General features: G+C 35.0%; 2 protein-coding genes across 2 annotated transcripts; one reads left to right on the top strand and one right to left on the bottom strand.

The window, feature by feature from the left end:
• Nucleotides 1-4791: 4791 nt before the first annotated feature.
• LOC109213329 (NAD(P)H-quinone oxidoreductase subunit N, chloroplastic) lies at nt 4792-7530 on the bottom strand. The gene is made up of 5 exons (XM_019377116.1): nt 7281-7530; nt 5760-6115; nt 5558-5674; nt 5379-5464; nt 4792-5143 (listed from the first exon to the last, which is right to left on the bottom strand). Exons 1-5 carry the CDS (start codon nt 7414-7416, stop codon nt 5089-5091), a joined length of 750 nt encoding a protein of 249 aa, XP_019232661.1. The 5' UTR covers nt 7417-7530; the 3' UTR covers nt 4792-5088.
• An 810-nt stretch (nt 7531-8340) lies between these two features.
• Nucleotides 8341-17624, top strand: LOC109213325 (acylamino-acid-releasing enzyme-like). Its single transcript, XM_019377108.1, has 18 exons — nt 8341-8588; nt 9695-9870; nt 10065-10368; nt 10448-10669; nt 10876-11085; nt 11239-11313; nt 11538-11676; nt 11855-12006; nt 12105-12187; nt 12297-12418; nt 12530-12608; nt 13297-13474; nt 14011-14071; nt 15752-15874; nt 15943-16140; nt 16333-16401; nt 17053-17129; nt 17220-17624. The coding sequence occupies exons 2-18, from the start codon at nt 9720-9722 to the stop codon at nt 17281-17283; spliced, it is 2307 nt and encodes a 768-aa protein (XP_019232653.1). The 5' UTR covers nt 8341-8588; nt 9695-9719; the 3' UTR covers nt 17284-17624.
• The last annotated feature ends 330 nt before the right edge of the window (nt 17625-17954 follow it).

The following is a 17954-nucleotide window of genomic DNA, read 5'->3' as shown; positions in this document are numbered from 1 at the left end:
AGCCCCCGGGTATGGAGTCGCCTTTGTTAGGGGGCGCTTTACCCCCCAATGTGAGATTTCGCGGCGCGAATCCGGATTTAGTCGGGCCCCAATGTGGGTACCGGACAGCGGGTGGGAAAGCAAAAAAGAAGAAGTTAATTTCAAGCACTTTGGCACCCTGAAATACTAAAAGCCTGTGGGAAAGTTCATACGATTTTTCATAATTTGCATTTATCCCATTGATATCGGTGGGAAAGTTCATACTTTTATTTTCAGAATTAACACATTTCACACGGATATCGGTGGAAATGTTCACACTTTATTTTTCAGAACTTGCATATTTCCCACCGTTATCAGTGGGAAAGTTCATTTTTTCCATCACTTCCCTGGCTAATGTATTAAAATTAATAAAAATTACTAATAATAGTTCCCACTGATTGTTGGTGGGAAATTTCATTATTTTTCCTATTAAAGTTTCTCTGGGAAACCCGTGGGAAATTTCCCACCGCGTCTCTGGGAAGATATTTCCCACCAGGCATTTTCCTGGTGACTCATTTCGGTGGGAATGCGGTGTGAAAACTCGATTTTCCCACCGGTTTCCCACTGATTTCGCCGCGGAAAATCCATGTGTTTCTAGTAGTGGGAGCACAGCTGGTTGAGCAGAATATTGTGCCCCCAACGCGTAAAAATCCTGGGTCCGCCTCTGCTCAAGAGGTATACTCGTACTGAAGTCAGCTACAAAGTATGCTAAGACTTGTGATTTGACAGCAATATGGTATGGAGTTGATATATGATATTGGTTTCACTAATTTCAACAAGGGGTGTACAAAGGAAACCATCAAACCGCACCAAACCGATAATCCGAGTCTAAATGAGAAAAAAAAACCCGACTATGGTTTTGTTTGATTTGGTTTGGTGTTAAAAAAAAATCCATTGGTTTGGTTTGGTTTTAACTAAAAAAGTTCAAACCGAAACCAAACCAACCAACATTACATGTGTGGACAATAAATTTGTGTCGAGAAAATAAAATCAAGACCGAAATATATCGCATGATTTCGAATATTTGAGTGTACAATCTCTATGAATCCTCTGAATCTTCCTTCCAATAGTAAATAAATTCAAGGGCCTTTGAGCTTGATCTTGAATCTATATTTGCTTCCACGAACGATGATCTTGTTCTTGAGCTTGAGATTGATTGCTTGAACTTGATCTTGATTCGTTCTTCGTTCTTGAGCTTGAACTTGATTTCTTGAACTTGAACTTGATTGCTTGAAGCTTGAAACTTGTAGAGAAATTTGCGGCGTTTGATCCACGAGCTCTCTCTTTGCTTCTTGTTATAACTTCTGGTGTCTTTTCTGAGTTATGAAGACCCCTATTTATAGTTGTGGACGGGAGGAATCATGATAAGAACAAACTCTTTCCGACCAATCAAATTGAAGTGTGACATGGCCGCATTTGATTGGCTAGAACATATCACTTGCACACGTGGCGCGATTTCATTGGCCTTTTAGTGTGACTGTGCATGCTTTGTCATTTTGACACGTGGCATGATCCTATTGGCTCTTCCGCTTGACTTGGCGCGCCACGTCATTTGACATATGGCACCAAACTGGGCCTCTAGAAAGATTACATCTTGGGCTTGATGAAGTGGGCTCATCACTTTAGCCAAATTAAATGGGCTAGCCCAATGGATTAAGACTTATTTATTTAACCCATATATATTGGACTTATATAATTAATTCATTTATATATTAGCCCATAATATTTATTTGGACTAATATATCTTGAATTTAAAATATAGTCCAAATTATTTTATGGATTTAATTTTAAGTAAAACTAATATGCCTACAACATGTATACAAGTTTTAAAAATATTTTATACATAAAAATAATTATTGATGTAATTTATAAATAATTTAACTCTTTAATAGTTCTCTCTTTTAATGTATTATTTCAAGCTTGGACTTAGAACTTTTGAATGGTCAAATATGTTTTATAGCCCATAAAAGTTAGTAACTCAAATAAAGCCCAAAGCAAAATCAAATTAACACTAATGCTAACAAAAAAAGTCAATTCAATACCAGAAATGACAATACTATTGGATATTTTTTTTAAAGTTTGCATTGATTTAGATAGTGGAAATGCATAACTCACTTTTAATATTATTTGGTCATGTAATTAATACTTAGTACTTATTAGTCGTACTTATTTTAACATGACTTAGTACTTAGATTATGTTTATTTTTATTATAGCTTATTAATTAGCAATATTTATCTTATGCGATTTGTTGAGTATTTTAGTATAATTATAACTCATCTCACATTATTTTGTATTATTTTATTGGGTAACATCTTATATAGTTTTATCCTACTAGGACCTAAGAAATATTAGAGCACAAATTGTAAATTTTATGCTATGAAGATTTTGTCAGAAAAAAACCTAAAAAAATCCCGAGAAAATCGAAAAACCCGAGAAAAACCGTGATTGATAAATCCGACTTTTGTTGGTTTGGTTTGATTTATAAATTTAAAAATTCGAGACAATTGGTTTGATTTGGTAACTAAAAAATCCGAACGAACCTGGCCTATATACACATTTAATTTCAACTAACAATATGGCAAGTCGCCCCGAGAGCTCCGGTTTATGGCCCCGAGAGCAGTTGCTCGTAACATCAAATACTATCCATCTGAGTCTTCAGGTAGGGAGAAAGAATCAAATATCTTTTCACCAAATATCAAAAGTTTTAACTTTTTAATTTTATTTGTTAGTCTTATTGTTCTATAATTGAATCAGTGACAGAAATGTTGTACGATGATTAATAGCATACGCTTAGATTAATCATAGTGGGCTCTATATGTGCAAGTTTTTATTTTATAATAATTTTTTATTTGATTTTGTTTCAACGTACATTAACAAAAAAAAATAAGGATTTGTTTTAATAAAATTTCTAATATAATTCTTTTGTAAAACTAATGCTGTAGGTGGTCGTTGCTAAAATGGGAGGAAATGTTTTTAATATTAGAACAAAGGAAGTTGTGTACTAATAATAACTTAATGTGCTCAAAAAAATAAGATTACAATCTTTTATGATTAATTTTCTTTAATATAAATCGCGAATCACTCGAGCTGTAATACTAGTTAGAAGTTTTAATTGTTAATCTGGTTGGCTGAACATTATTCTTCTTTTTACAGATAGGCATGAGCATAGGGATAAAATAACAAAATTATTCAATACTTACTAAAGGAAGTTTCTGATTGCATATTTCAACAATAAATGAGTTTATATACTAGAAATGAACTTGAATTTAGATTACTTAGCAAAGGTCAAAGGCAAATTAATAAGTAACTCATTTCCCAAATATTTTCTGCAAGAAAAGATTGTCTTACCTTTGTCTTATGTTTAATTTCCTTAATTAGCTACACTATTTATGGAAGGACATAAAGTTGTTTGATTTTTTTTACTATTTCTGCATCAATTAAAAGTTTAGTCGTTGGTGCAGATCTTTTGCTTCCTATAAATACATTGCTAAATGCAACAATTAAAATTGCAAAAAGATATCAATAATAATAGTCATATAGGTTTACAGTAGTGCTACCACAAAAACTTGGAAGAGAATGGAGAAGGCAACATTTCTAAAGATTTTTTTGGTCTCCTTTTTGCTTATTTTGTTAGGTAAGCAATTTCGATCTACAAGTCAAATTGTTATGATATATACATAGATATAGTTATCTTTTCTTCTATGAATACAGTTTTTTAATATTAATGCTTAATATTGCACAAATACATGTTAAAAGAACTTGGTAATTAACATATTTTTATCTAAAACCTTGTGTTCGAAAAAAAGTTTAGCAATTTGTGAGAAGGAGGGGATCTTCACAGAAATACCTGCCAGATTCAATATTTACTTTTCCTAGCCGGTATACATAGATTATACCCTGATTATACATATATTATATATGAATTATACATATATTATACATTCACCAATTATTTTTAGCTTCTTAATTATTTTCTTTTCATTAACTTATTCAACAATGTCAATGGTGTTAGGACAAGGAAGCAATGGGGCGTTTGTATGCTTTAAGGATAGAGATTGCATTGGAATTGCAAAATGCAAAGAAGGGGTTCCAATATGTTCCTTGACTACACATAAGTGCACATGCTTTAAACCTCCAGCAGCTAATTATGGACCAAAAAATGTTCAAAAGATAGACCAAGAATGATTTTATCTTTGTTACGGTGCAAATTGAACCATGAATTAGACATAGTTTGGCTCGAGTTCAAGTGTTCAATATAGATACCACCTTTAGTTCAAATGTCTAAATAATCTCGGCAAGTTTGAGCGGTCGTATATGTATTCAGCCTTTTCTTTTTCATTAGTAATAAGGTTAAGTAAAGGTCTCTTATTTTCATTTTGATGTTGGAAAAGGGTTTTGCTCTTTGAATTTGTTTCGCACACAATGTATTTTACCTGAATCGAATCTCTAATTTTAGAGAAATCCTTATCGCTCTTAACAACAACAACAAAAATAACATACCTAGTGTATTCTCACAGTGTGGGGTGTGGGGATCCTTAAAGCTCTTACGAGTCAAATTATTTAGTATTAAAATAAATGGACTGAACAAAATGTTTGAACGGATACAGATGATTCAAATAGTCGACCTCAGCTAGTTTGGAATTAGGTGCGCTATCATTGGTTGATTGATTGAATCTTTCAAATAAATGTAGTTAGCACAGTTGGAAAGTTGACTATGGGATGATGCAAGGGTGCCATGACACAATGATGTAGTCAATTAATCAGAAGGAAAATGGGAGGAATAACGCATAATTATATATAAGGAAGCATCTGAAATTTTTGCTAAACTTCATATACATTGATGTATACATTTGCAACATGACCTTAATCAAACTGTCTATGTAATAGTTTCAAGTTCCAATACACAACAATAACAACAACGATACCATTGAATCCCACAAGTGGGGTCTAGGAAAGGTAGTATGTACGCAGACCTTACCCCTCCCATGTGAAGGTAGAGAGGTTGTTTCCGAGAGACCCTCGGCTCAGAAAAACCTTAGTCAAGTTCCAATATGGTGGACATATTATTCCTATGATTGAGATAAACCTGCAATTTCCTTGAGTGGCTTCCACATGAACTTTCTCCTATACATGCCATAAATAGAATTGTCATGTAATGAATCAAAATATAAAAGGCTCCTATATATTCAAAAATAAACATGAACTTTCTATATTAAAGTACTTGTCCTGACTCCTGCATCTACAGTCTAAGAATGATAATAAAGAATGTAGCATTGACTACAGAAGCCTAAACTGAAGTAAATCCAGGTAGCTTTTGCATATAATGTTGTTTCAACGATGAAGAAAAGGGAAGCCTTACCAGTTACCACACTCCGCGATAACCTTTACTTTAGGACGAAGCGAAGGAAGTAAAGCAAGAAACTGCAGCTCTGCCTTTGATAAAACCTGAACAGTTTAAGTCAAGAAGTTAAAAGATCTAAGCCAAAATACAGCTAACAAACTAATAAGACTATGCACATTTTAAGATGTAAATTTAACCTTGGCTTCGATTATCCAAACCACTAATCCTTTGGCATTTGGAGGAAGTAAAGAAAGCCTATAATCAACTTCCGGAGGAAAATACCATCTAGCTATTGGTTGCTTCCCAACATGCGCCTGCAGCGTCATTATTGCAAGTGCAAGTCAATCAGATTATTGTATTTGAGAATAAGCATATTGCGCGCGAATTACAATAACTTACAGGGCAGACAGGGTGAAACTTAGTAAGAGTGGTTTCAGGATCACCGAGGCCACGAGCAGAAAGATCCAAGAAATGATATCCCTGGTATTTAAGACGTGTAAGGTAGCGCCCTTCATAACCGCCTTCGTGTGGAGAGTAAATTGCTAAGGCTTTGTGTTCTTCAACATCTGATAACCATTGGCCTAAATCCAACTTAATGAGATCTCCACCTATGAAGTCCTCAAGTTCAATGTTACATCTAACTAGTGCTTTCTTTTGTCTTCCAAGTCTTCTCATTGTCATAGTCTTCGACGTGCTATTTAACTGTACTCGTTGCTTCTGCAGACCGTAAGACAGTATTGCCCCTTGATAGCAGGCTGCAAATGTCATTTTAGTTCAAATTTTCATAGTACATTGAATTTCAGAAATGGTGAAGAATGGATGATACTGAATAAATCATTTTATAGCATCAAGCCTAGAGTGCAGGGTAAGGCTGCGTATAATAGACCCTTGTGGTCCAGCCCCTCCCAGGATCTCGCGCATAGCGGGAGCTTAGTGCACTGGGCTGCCTTTTTTTAAGCCTGGAGTGCACATATACAAAGCACAAAAGTGACAATAAGACAATGTCACCACTATATTTACTTATGACTTTGTAAGGATAAAGGATTTGGTTTATTTGTCATAAATAAATGATTGACATGTACATTACCAACCATCTCTTGTTCCCTGCCTACATAATATTTTTGGAAGTGAGCCATGGTAAATTTAAGAGTTAAAGAAACTGAATGACAATTGAAACAAAGGCATCAGTAGGTCTAGTGGTGAAAATGCAGCCTATAATTTAGGCGCATGTCACCAGTTCAAATCCTATTGCAGACAAAAAGCCTAGTATTTAAGTGGAAACAAAGGGTAGAAGAGCGGACCCATTACCTACGTAATTTCAAACCATAACCCACTCGCCCTCGAAATTTCTCCACTACACTAGCAACTTAGCATTTATAGAGCGAATTAGCCCGCGGAAATGATCAACCAGCACGTTTGATTGAGACAGGATAATAGAATACAATAATGCTGCTGATGAAAGCAATAAATAGACATTGAAATTTATATTGTTAGGCCTATTATGTCTGCGAGCACAAGGAGACAACAACAACAATATACCCAATATGATCCTACAAGTAGGACCTGGGAGGATGGGGAGTACATAGACCTTACTCCTACCTCGTGTGAGGTAGAAAAGCTGTTTCCGATAAAACCTCGTCTAGTGGCGAACTCAGAAAATTCAATAAGGGTGTTCAAAATTTGAATATCTTTTGCCAGTAGGCTATGCAAAAGGTGTTGGAAGTTTATTTTTGATCACTAAGAAGTAATACTTTACCCTATGCACAGTACAATTTGTCAGCTAAGCCTGTTCAGTTGACCACTCTTAGCCACACATAGCTTCGCCCCTGCTCTCGTCTATGACCTCGAGCAGAATAGAACAATTTCTACTATAGCAGAAGTGTATACAGAGGAATTTAAGACGAGGTTCCGGGGAATAACCTGAAGAAGAACATGGTTGCTCCTCAGTGGATAATGTGACATTTGGATGGTGGCGAAAAGAGCCATTATTCTTGATCAAGAACCTGCTGCTGCTGCTGCTGAAGGCATAGGAGAGAGTTGAGGCAGCAGTTGCCATGTTTGTGGGAGTAGCTACAAAAATCACTAATGAGAAAATGGACCATAGAAATGGAACGAGAGTACAAGACTACTATCTTTTTAGCTATGAGCATCAGCCTTCCAATACTCTTGTCTTGACTAAGATGTCTACTTTCTTCCTTACCACTCAATTTATATACTAGATGATAAAGTTTGAGGGAAACGGAAAATTTCGAGAAAAAAAAAAAACAAGAAAAGAAAAAAATATTCCTATCCTTTTTTATGAGTGTTTATTTACTCAAAAAATGGATGAGAAAGTTTGAGATAAGTGGAAACTTTTGAAAGGAAAAAAGAAATTATTTTTAATATGGCAAACTTGTCATATCTTAATTTTTATACTTATAGTAAATAAATTTAAAAAATTGTTATAAAGAAATCAAAATAAGGAAGGTAATCGTAATACCATAAATCGCAAGGGATGTCAGTGTGATGTCGCGAAACATGATGGGAGGTCTCTGAAATTATACCTATATTATATTATTAAAATGTTACACTATTGCGTTTGGCCATAAGTTTTGAAAGCTTTTTTTCAAAGAAATATTTTAAATATGTTTGTTTATAGAATTAATATAGTTTTTTGGAGATTTTGAAAATCAAAACTTCTAATTCCAAATAAAGCTTAAGACATCTTTTTGGGTCAAATCATGACAATTTGGGACTTTTTAGCTGGAAAAAAAAGACCAAAAATTCATGTCCAAACTTATTTTCATTTTCAAATCAAACTACACCCGAATCAACTTTTTCAAAAAATATTTGGGAATCCATATCCAAACGGGTACTTAATAATCCATTAATCTTTTCAATTACAAGTGAAAAATAATACTATAAGGACGATATAAGGACAAAAGTGATTTTCAAGTTTATATATAAAAATAAAAAAAGGAAAATGAGAAAAGCATGGGGAAGAAAAATAATCTTGGACCATAGAGGAATATATTATTTTCCTCTTATCTTTAACAATTAACAAAGCAAATAATTGGCAAATTATTTGACATGGGTCTTATTCAGATTGAAAAATAATGAATCTTGGAACATGAGGAATATATTTGTACACCAATTTAGAGCACCAAGATTCACCTCTGGAGCTGCTAACACTGTTACTCTGCCACCCTTTTATTACAACTGTGGTGTCCGAGCAGCTTTTTAGTCGAGGTATCCATTTCCTACTCAGTTGACAGTTCTCATTGCTCTGTTCATCTTTCTCCCAAATTGTCCCTTTCAAGCAGCTATATATATATGTATGTATTGTTGTATTAGACAGTAGATTGCATTTGCTTAGTGTATTAATGATGTTGATTAAGTCTGCAAGTTTACTGTTTGCTCAATTACCTGTATTTGTCTCTCTTTAGATTGTGTTTGCTTAGTGTATTCAGAGTTTCTTCATCGTATCTAGTGGTGGTAAACTGGATTAAAAAATAATTTTACATTCATATTATCCACTAAAAAATAGGTCGTATAATGAACTTTTTAAAAATTGGTCAAGATAATATCAATAAAAAATGGATACTTAACGGATAACCAATGAGTTTAACTTTTACATTTGCAAAGACTCAAATTGGGTGTTCCTCAAATATGGGAGACTAGAAATTCTCCCCAAAAGTGATCACATTTAAGAAGCCAGGGATAATATGTGTATCCATATTATACGCCGGTTAACCCATTTTCTATCGGTATTAAATATGGGCGGATCGGATATTTTATTCATTTTTGCATTACCCATTTTCAACCCGCTCATCTGCCTGACCCTGCCCATCTGCCACCCCTAATGTTCCCATTTGGTTAATTTATACTTGACAGTTAATCAAGAATCATGTTTAAATGGTTAATTCTACTGTGGATAATTACAAATTAAGCTTATTTGCTACTATTATGAATTAATCAAGAAGAGTGTTTTTGGGTTGTCATGAGCAACTATTGAATATTGGGGGTCATGATAAGGTGCTGTAATCAGGAAAATTAAGTACAGTTTCTTTGTTTCAAGTATCGTTTTTGCGTTCTTTTTTTGTTTCCCACGGTCTCCAATACCCCTTTGGGGCCTCGACTAATTTGGATTCGCACCGTGTGAGGTCCATTAAAGGGGGAAACGCTCCTTATCAGGATATTTTCCCATTATTGTTTCAATTATTGGTCGTCGCGTTGATTGCATGCCTATACATTGTGGTGTTTCTCTCTTTTTTTAATGATTGTAAGCTAAAAAATGACTTGATGCTATCAGTTTTTCTATATTGATTGGTCCTTTGTTGTATACCAATTTCTAGACGACGTTTGTCCTCTTGCTCGGCAATGGAAAATGCTGAATCCAGCCCTCTCAAAAGATTCCCTCTGGGTTTGGATGAAACTACTGAAGAAGAATACTCTTCTCAGTCCACTTTGCTCCAAGATTTTGCTAGCATCCCTACCATTGATAAGGCATGGACTTTCACATCTGCCAGTGGTATGAATTCTTTTTCTTTTCTATCATTCTCCTTTTTATATCTTTAAAAATCTTTGATGATAAAAATGACAATAAGAATCTGAGGATAAAGAATATCTATTCGTGAATTATTGTTTTTCGACTTTTAAGAGAGAAGAATTGTTGTTCTTCAAAGCTGCTAAATGACCCTCTTTTGTTTTTTGCTGCACAAAAAGGTTCCCAGTGTATGTTCTCAGTTAGCCAGCCAAATCTCCTTGCCAACAAAAACAGGAAATACATATTATCTAGTCATATTTCGAAGGGAAGTACAAATGATGTAAGCTTTCAATGGGATGCCTTCCCTATTGAGATGTCTAGTGGGTCGATAATGGTTCCATCACCTTCAGGTTCAAAACTTCTTGTTGTTAGAAATCCTGAAAATGATTCTCCAACCAAATTCGAGATTTGGGGTCCATCTCGAGTCGAGAAGGAGTTCCATGTCTCGCTCTCTGTCCATGGCTCGGTATATTCGGATGGATGGTAAAATATCTTACCTACTAAAGGTCTCTGATTTTTCACTTCACCATCATATGGTGTTAATTAGAATTTGACAATGCAGGTTTGAGGGAATTTCTTGGAATGATGATGAGAACTTTATTGCATACGTCGCTGAGGAGCCGGCTCCCTCTAAGCCCGTGTTTACTCATTTAGGGTACAAGAAAGGGAATTCTACAGATAAGGAATGTGGTAGCTGGAAAGGTCAAGGTGATTGGGAAGAGGGTTGGGGGGAAACTTACCCTGGAAAAAGAGAACCTGCTATTTTCGTTATCGATGTTAACAGGTATGATAACTTATATTGTCTGCTTATATCAGTCTACATCAACAACAACAACTACGCTTCAGTCCCAAATAAGTTGGAGTCGGCGATATGAATCCTCATTCCTTTCATTAAGCTCAACTCATATCGTCATCATTACCAAAATAAGTGCTTATATCAGTCTAAGGGGTAAATATTTGATTTCTTTGGACAAATATAAATTTGTGCAGTGGAGAAGTACATCCTGTTGAAGGAACAAGGAAGCTTAGTGTTGGACAAGTTGTGTGGGCTCCAGCTTCTGGAGGCTTGCAACAATATCTGGTTTTTGTTGGGTGGCCATCAGATACTAGAAAGTTGGGCATTAAGTATTGCTATAATAGGCCGTGTGCCTTGTACGCGGTTAGATCTCCATTTTCAAAATCACAAGATCACCAATCTGGGTATGTAACTTGCTAGCTTCTAAGATAAATATGTTTTGGATCAGCTGCAACTGTTCCTGTGTGAATATAGTGCACAGTCAACCGAGCTAGGGAGAATTTCCTTAATTTTCATGTATTCTCCTACATGTTTTGATGGCATTTTAACAATTTCAGAACTAATGCAAGTGAAGAAGCATCTCCTGTTAAGCTGACACAAAGAATAAGTAGTGCATTCTTTCCTCGTTTCAGGTATGTCTGCTTATACAGATTCTAGAAAGACGAGACATATAGATGAATAAGTAATTCTGAAATTAGTGAAAGCATGTTGCTACTTATTCTCATGTCGTTCTTATTTGAAAATTAATCGGAACCTTAATCGCTTAATATAGGATCTTTCATTATCTCATATAATTTCTAAAGTTAATTTGTTCGAGAAAGTTAAAACTAACTGTTACTTTTACTGAATTTTCCAGCCCACACGGCAAGTCCCTTGTGTTTCTGTCTGCAAAAAGTTCCGTAGACTCTTGGGTACATTCTGCAACTCAATCACTTCATAGAATTGATTGGTCCCCAGATGTAAAGCCAAGTCCAGATGCTGACATTGTTGATGTGGTATGTTCTGTTTCTCTGTTTTGTTAACTTATATCAGCACTTTGAGGCTAGTCAATAATCGTTCATTATTACTATCATTATAAAGTTAATACTCTTATTAATATTAAAAAAATCTCCCATATACTAGTTAGTTCATTGTTACTATTGTTCATTTTTCGTTCTTATGTGACAACTGCAGGTTCCTGTTGTGATGTGCCCTGAAGACGGCTGCTTCCCGGGTTTTTACTGTTTTAATTTGCTAAGTAAACCTTGGCTTTCTGATGGATATACCATGATTTTATCTTCTGTCTGGGGAAGCACTGAAGTAATACTTTCAGTGAATGTATTGAGGTAACTACGGATAATGTGACTCAATTTTTGACTGACATTATGGTGTCAGGGCTTTCTTCGAATTTTCTCTAGACTAATGATTGCTGGTTAATTAATAGTGGAAAGGTGTCACGCATTAGCCCTGGAAACTCTAGCTTTTCTTGGAGCTTGCTTGCACTAGATGGCAATAACATTGTTGCTGGTAAGACTCGCATCTATTTTGCACAAAGTGTTTATCTTTGTATTATTCGTATACTTGTTTATTCTGATCAATCCAATTTGAATAAAGCTGATATTTATCTGTTTCAAAGTCTGTAGCAGTCCCGCTGATGTTCCTGAAATCAAGTACGGTAGCCTTGTCGTAAAATCATCTGCGGAGGCCTCATGGAGTTGGCTAGATATTTCAAGTCGCAGATGTAGATGCTCTGAAAAGGTTCCTTTTTTTTTTGTTCATTAACTAATTGTATCATCCAGATTGTTCTGCTCAGTGTTTACTTGTGTGAATAACATTTCTGATATTCATATCCATCTATGATGCTCACAGGTTATTTCTCTGCTATCATCCCGCCAATTTGAAATTATTAAAATTCCAGTCAGGGATGACTACAAGAACCTTACAAAAGGTACTTATTCGTCATGATCTGACTAAAGACTTGCTTATTGATGTGCACATGGGTGACTAAACTTAATTATTTAGATAGACTAGTTTAAGACACATTTTTTGGAAGCTCCACGGAATGGAAATGAACCATGTGGATAAGAAATCATTCGTTAAGGATAATCCAATTGGTGAATGTCTGTGGTCGCTTTTATCATGCCTTTCTAATTATGTACTCTAGGCCTCAATTTTCCATACCCTGCAGTGTAAAGTAAATGGAAATAGGCTACTAGGAGCTTCAATGAATATAACTAATGAAAGAGGATGGGAGTGACTGACATTTTTGGACATTCTCGGCCAAGCATGCTTGCCAACATTTCTCCCATGTCTCCAACAATTTGCCTGGGTTTCAAATGTTACATGGAATATAGTTGCTTTCTATCTTTCAGAATCAGAAGATATGTATATAAAAATAAAAACAAGCGTCATGTTTGATGAATATTAGTGTCAGAGAACTACAAAGGATGTTTTTACGGCAATACTAGATATTAGTCATTGATGCCCTCGGAGCTTGAGCATATGTTTATCATATGAAACCCTGCGTGCTTATGACCTTTTGTGCGATTTGCCAAGTCAATAAATGCTCACTCCAGATTAGTGATACTATAATAATTGTCTGTAATTGTAATCTCGAAAAGTTTAATTCTTTTCAGGTGCCAGCAACCCATATGAGGCTATCTTCGTGTCCTCCAAGTCTAAGAGCCGTAATCTGTGCGATCCGCTAATCGTTGTCCTTCATGGGGGTCCTCATTTCATTTCATTATCAAGCTTCTCTAAGTCCTTAGCTTTCCTTTCCTCAATTGGTTATAGCTTGTTGATTGTTAATTATAGGTGAGAAACTTTTCATTCCTCTTGATTTCTGAAGGATGTTGAGATTTATTTTAAGTACTGCTAACGAAATACTAGTAATGCATATGAAATAGCTAGTTGAATGTTCAACCCCACAAATTGCAAAAGCAAAGCTCATCAAAGATATTTGAACATTCACATATTCTTTGTTTTTGATATAAGATCCAAAATATGAATACGTAACAAACCCTCACTCCGCAGTCCTTGTACGATAAAAACTCTAATGTTTCAGAATTTCCTCAAGATATTGAGGGAAATTGTTCAATCTAATTATCAACTTGTAATACCTATTCCTATTTGGTTCGACTTTCGAGAATGAGACCTTTTCCTTGTAGGCAATCCAGACCAGACAAACACTAAAATAATTGCTAGTCTCTTGTTTGAGCCTTTGAGGCAATCCAAGCCAGACAAATGCACATATAGATTTGCTTCTGTTTCTAGAAACATTTCAGTACTGTACTTTGTGTTTGTCTAAGCAACAGTTATTAAGTTCCCTTTCTTTTATTACCTTATCTTAGAGGCTCCTTAGGATTTGGTGAAGAAGCACTGCAATCTCTTCCAGGGAAAATTGGATCGCAGGTACTTTTCTGTGATCCTATTTGTTGGTTTTTTAAAAGATGGGGCAGCAAAAGAATTTAAAGTATTGATTGAAAAAGTCTCTCAATAATTTTATTAAGCATAACAAGGCTTTAAATAGCCAATTAGGAACATAATCTGCAGAAAAATCTGCATAACAAGAATTCAAAAAAAACTAAAATATCTCAACAAACCTAAAAAATCTAACTGAAATTTGAATTCAAAAAAGTAGATTTATCCTAAAATTAAGCTAACTTATTATGTTAAAAAATATGCAATAGTAACTGAAGCAAATCATCAAACACTCCTCCTTTGCTTCAGTTGCTCTAAAACAATTGCTCCTCCTCAATTACTGCTTCTGCTGTTTGTGCTTGAGGACTGTGTTGAGCGTCTTTGAACTTACACACTTTTGTAACATGGCTTGTTTGTTTGCAAATACCACATATTACATCATGTCTCCACCAACAAAAATTTTCTAGGTGTGTTTTCTTTTTGCAGTATTTGCAAAGAGGATAATTGACCTTTTCTTTTTTGTTTTGTGCATAAAAAGCACCTTCAGTAACCATTTCTTATCTACTAAATGCTCTTCTTTGTTCTTGTGCTTGAGGAGCACTTATTAATTCTGCAACAGAGATGGTAGAGAGATCTTTAGACTCTTCTAGAGAGGAAATTTTGGATTCAAATCTCTCTGGAAGCGTCACAAGAATTTTTTCAACTATTCTGTCATCTTTAAAATCATCGCCAAGCAACCTGATTCTATTAAAAATAGAAGAAATCCGATCAGAATACCTAGTGATAGTCTCGTCCTCTTGCATCCTAAGAGATTCAAAATCCCTTTTCAAATTTAAAATTTGCATTTGTCTAACTCGATCACTTCCTTGGTACTCCTTTTTAAGCTTTTCCCAAGCTTCTTTTGCTGTCTCACATTCAATGATTTTAGAAAAGATTGAATCTGCAACTGAATTTTGAATCACAATTTTGGCTTTGTTTTTTTTGGTTCTCTTCTGAATGGTTTTTAATTTGGGCAAGAGTAGGATTTGCAGGGTGTTTGTAATGGTCTATCTTCCATTACAACTTCCCATAAATCATAGGCTTCAAGATATGATTTCATTTTACTGACGAAATCTGATAGTTTTCACCGGTGAAAGTTTGTGGGGCATTCAAAGAGAGGCTGCTGCTTGCCATGTTTGAAAATAGGTTTAAAAATTGATATTGGTTAAAAATGATTTGAAAATGGTTTTTTTTTTTTTTTTGTGGAAGAACTCACAGATCCCGTAAGATCAAGAAGCTCTGCTACCACTGTTGGTTTTTTAAAAGATGGGGCAGCAAAAGAATTTAAAGTATTGATTGAAAAAGTCTCTCAATAATTTTATTAAGCATAACAAGGTTTTAATTAGCCAATTAGGAACATAATCTGCAGAAAAATCTGCATAACAAGAATTCAAAAAAAAAAACTAAAATATCTCAACAAACCTAAAAAATCTAACTGAAATTTGAATTAAAAAAAGTAGATTTATCCTAAAATTAAGCTAACTTATTATGCTAAAAAATATGCAATAGTAACTGAAGCAAATCATCAACACTATTCTTGTTCTTTCCCATAGAAGTTTCTTGCTTATTAAGGATTTGGAACTGAAAAATTTTCTTCCTTGTTTGTACCTTCTGTTATATAAATGTTTGCAGGATGTTAATGATGTGCTAGCTGCTATAGATCATGTCGTTAATATGGGACTCGCAGATCCAGCTAAAATAGCTGTGCTTGGTGGTTCCCATGGTGGATTCTTGACAACGCACTTGATCGGCCAGGTCTACTAGTCCTACAAATATTGGCTTTACGGTTTCTACAATCTATTCATTTGCTACTGTTTATGCAGGCACCAGATAAGTTTGCTGCAGCCGCTACAAGAAATCCTGTCTGCAGCCTTCCTTTGATGGTCGGTACAGCTGATATCCCTGATTGGTGCTATGCGGAGACGTTTGGGAAACAGGGAAAATCGATGTATAGTGAAGCTCCTTCATCTGAACACCTTGCTGCCTTTCACAGCAAATCACCGATATCACACATCTCCAAGGTGTGCTGTAATCTACAAAATCTGGATTTGAAAAAGCTTTCCATTTTACACAACCGCGTTTCCCATCATAGAGTAAAAATTGAAGTATCATGTTTTTCTGGATTTCAGGGATAATTGGTAATAGTTGTAGAATTTTCTGGATCCTATATTTCTCAATGCATTCTCTACATCCTTGTTATTCTAATATTGCAGGTCAAAACTCCTATACTCTTCTTGTTAGGTGCCAAGGACCTCCGTGTACCAATATGTACAGGCTTGCAAGTAAGAATTAATATCATCTTCTTTTTATTACTTTTATCAATTACATGTTTGCAGTTCATTCTCAACATGATATTGACAGGTTTGTATTATCATGTATAGCCGAGGGTCTATCGGAAACAACCTCTCTACCTTCACTAGGTAGGGTTAAGGTCTGCGTACACACTACCCTCCCCACCTGTGGGATTATACTGGGTTTGTTGTTGTACATTGGAAGGATCGTTCATTTGCTTTAATGTACCCGTGTTGAACCGATGTGTCATGAGTGTGGGTTTTATGCAGATTCTTCAAGATACACTAAAAATTAGCGAAAACCTGAACACACCATATTAGATACTTACACAGACTTGTCCCAGGCAGTTGCAATGATGATATATTTTTCATTTTTCACCATAAATTCGTAGTATGATTATATTGTTTAGAAGACTATCCAGTGGCTGGCTCTACTTTAAGGCAAGTAACGCTATTCTTTTTGTATTTATCAGTAATCTTTTTTAGAGAGGGCTTTTCTTGAACAAGTCAGTCTCATTCAACTTTGTAATAACTTCTGTTCCAAATATCAATTCAGAAACATGAATAACTGAATTGTGGTTAGTCCATGTTATAAGATGTATAATTTCAGAAAGTAAATGTTTTTCCTTTCATTGCACGCAGTATGCACGTGCATTGAAGGAGAAAGGAACTGAGGTCAAAGTGCTGGTGTTTCCCGAGGACAATCACGCTATTGATAGGTAGGATAGTCCTGAACCAATTTATGTGCATCATTGGTATTGCTGAGTTTCATTTCCTACCAGAAACTTAACCTGTTTCTGTCTTTGCAGACCACAGTCTGACTTTGAAAGCTTTCTTAATATTGGAGTGTGGTTTAAGAAGCATTGCAAATAGACATATTTTTCATGGCTCAAACCAAGATTTCCACATTCTTCCACTCTCCTTTGCAAGAAGAGATGAAGTGATTTGCAGGTCAAATTTCAAACCACGGCGATTATACTCCTCTCGTTCACGTTCTCACCTTCACATTCAAGCTCTCATCTGAATGAAAACTCTTAAAACATGTTCACCTAAGGAAATTTGTTGTATATATTTGACCTCTGCAGTGACTGGCCATTCAGCACTCATTGTCAAACTCAAATGTATGTAAAATAACTAACTGTTGCTGTCCTTGTACAGTTCAATAAATCATCAAAAGGACTTCTCCATTTTTATGGGAGCAATATTTGTTAGTAGTTTCTTTTGTAGTATTTCTCATACGCGAGAGCAGATTGTCTACATTTCCAACTGTACTATGAACTGCAGATAGACATGAGTGGTAAGATTTCATAAATACTAATATTGGGTGATATTGTCTCCAATTTCTATTTGGTTTAATGTAGGAAGTTAAATTACCTCTATTTTAAAAAAAATGTGATTTTCAACTTTTTAACAACATAATACAAGGTATTTTTTTGACTCAATATGATTTCGTTTTTATTCTTATCAAGTAAAAATTGAAAAATGCATATACCATTTGATTCAGCTTTATAGTTTCTAGCTAGTTTTGCTCATAAAAGAGTTGA

Source organism: Nicotiana attenuata, unplaced genomic scaffold (genome assembly GCF_001879085.1).
Source record: "Nicotiana attenuata strain UT unplaced genomic scaffold, NIATTr2, whole genome shotgun sequence".
Classification (NCBI taxonomy): domain Eukaryota; kingdom Viridiplantae; phylum Streptophyta; class Magnoliopsida; order Solanales; family Solanaceae; genus Nicotiana; species Nicotiana attenuata.
Note: the sequence above shows the minus strand (reverse complement) of the source record. Positions and strands in the feature narration are given on the sequence as shown.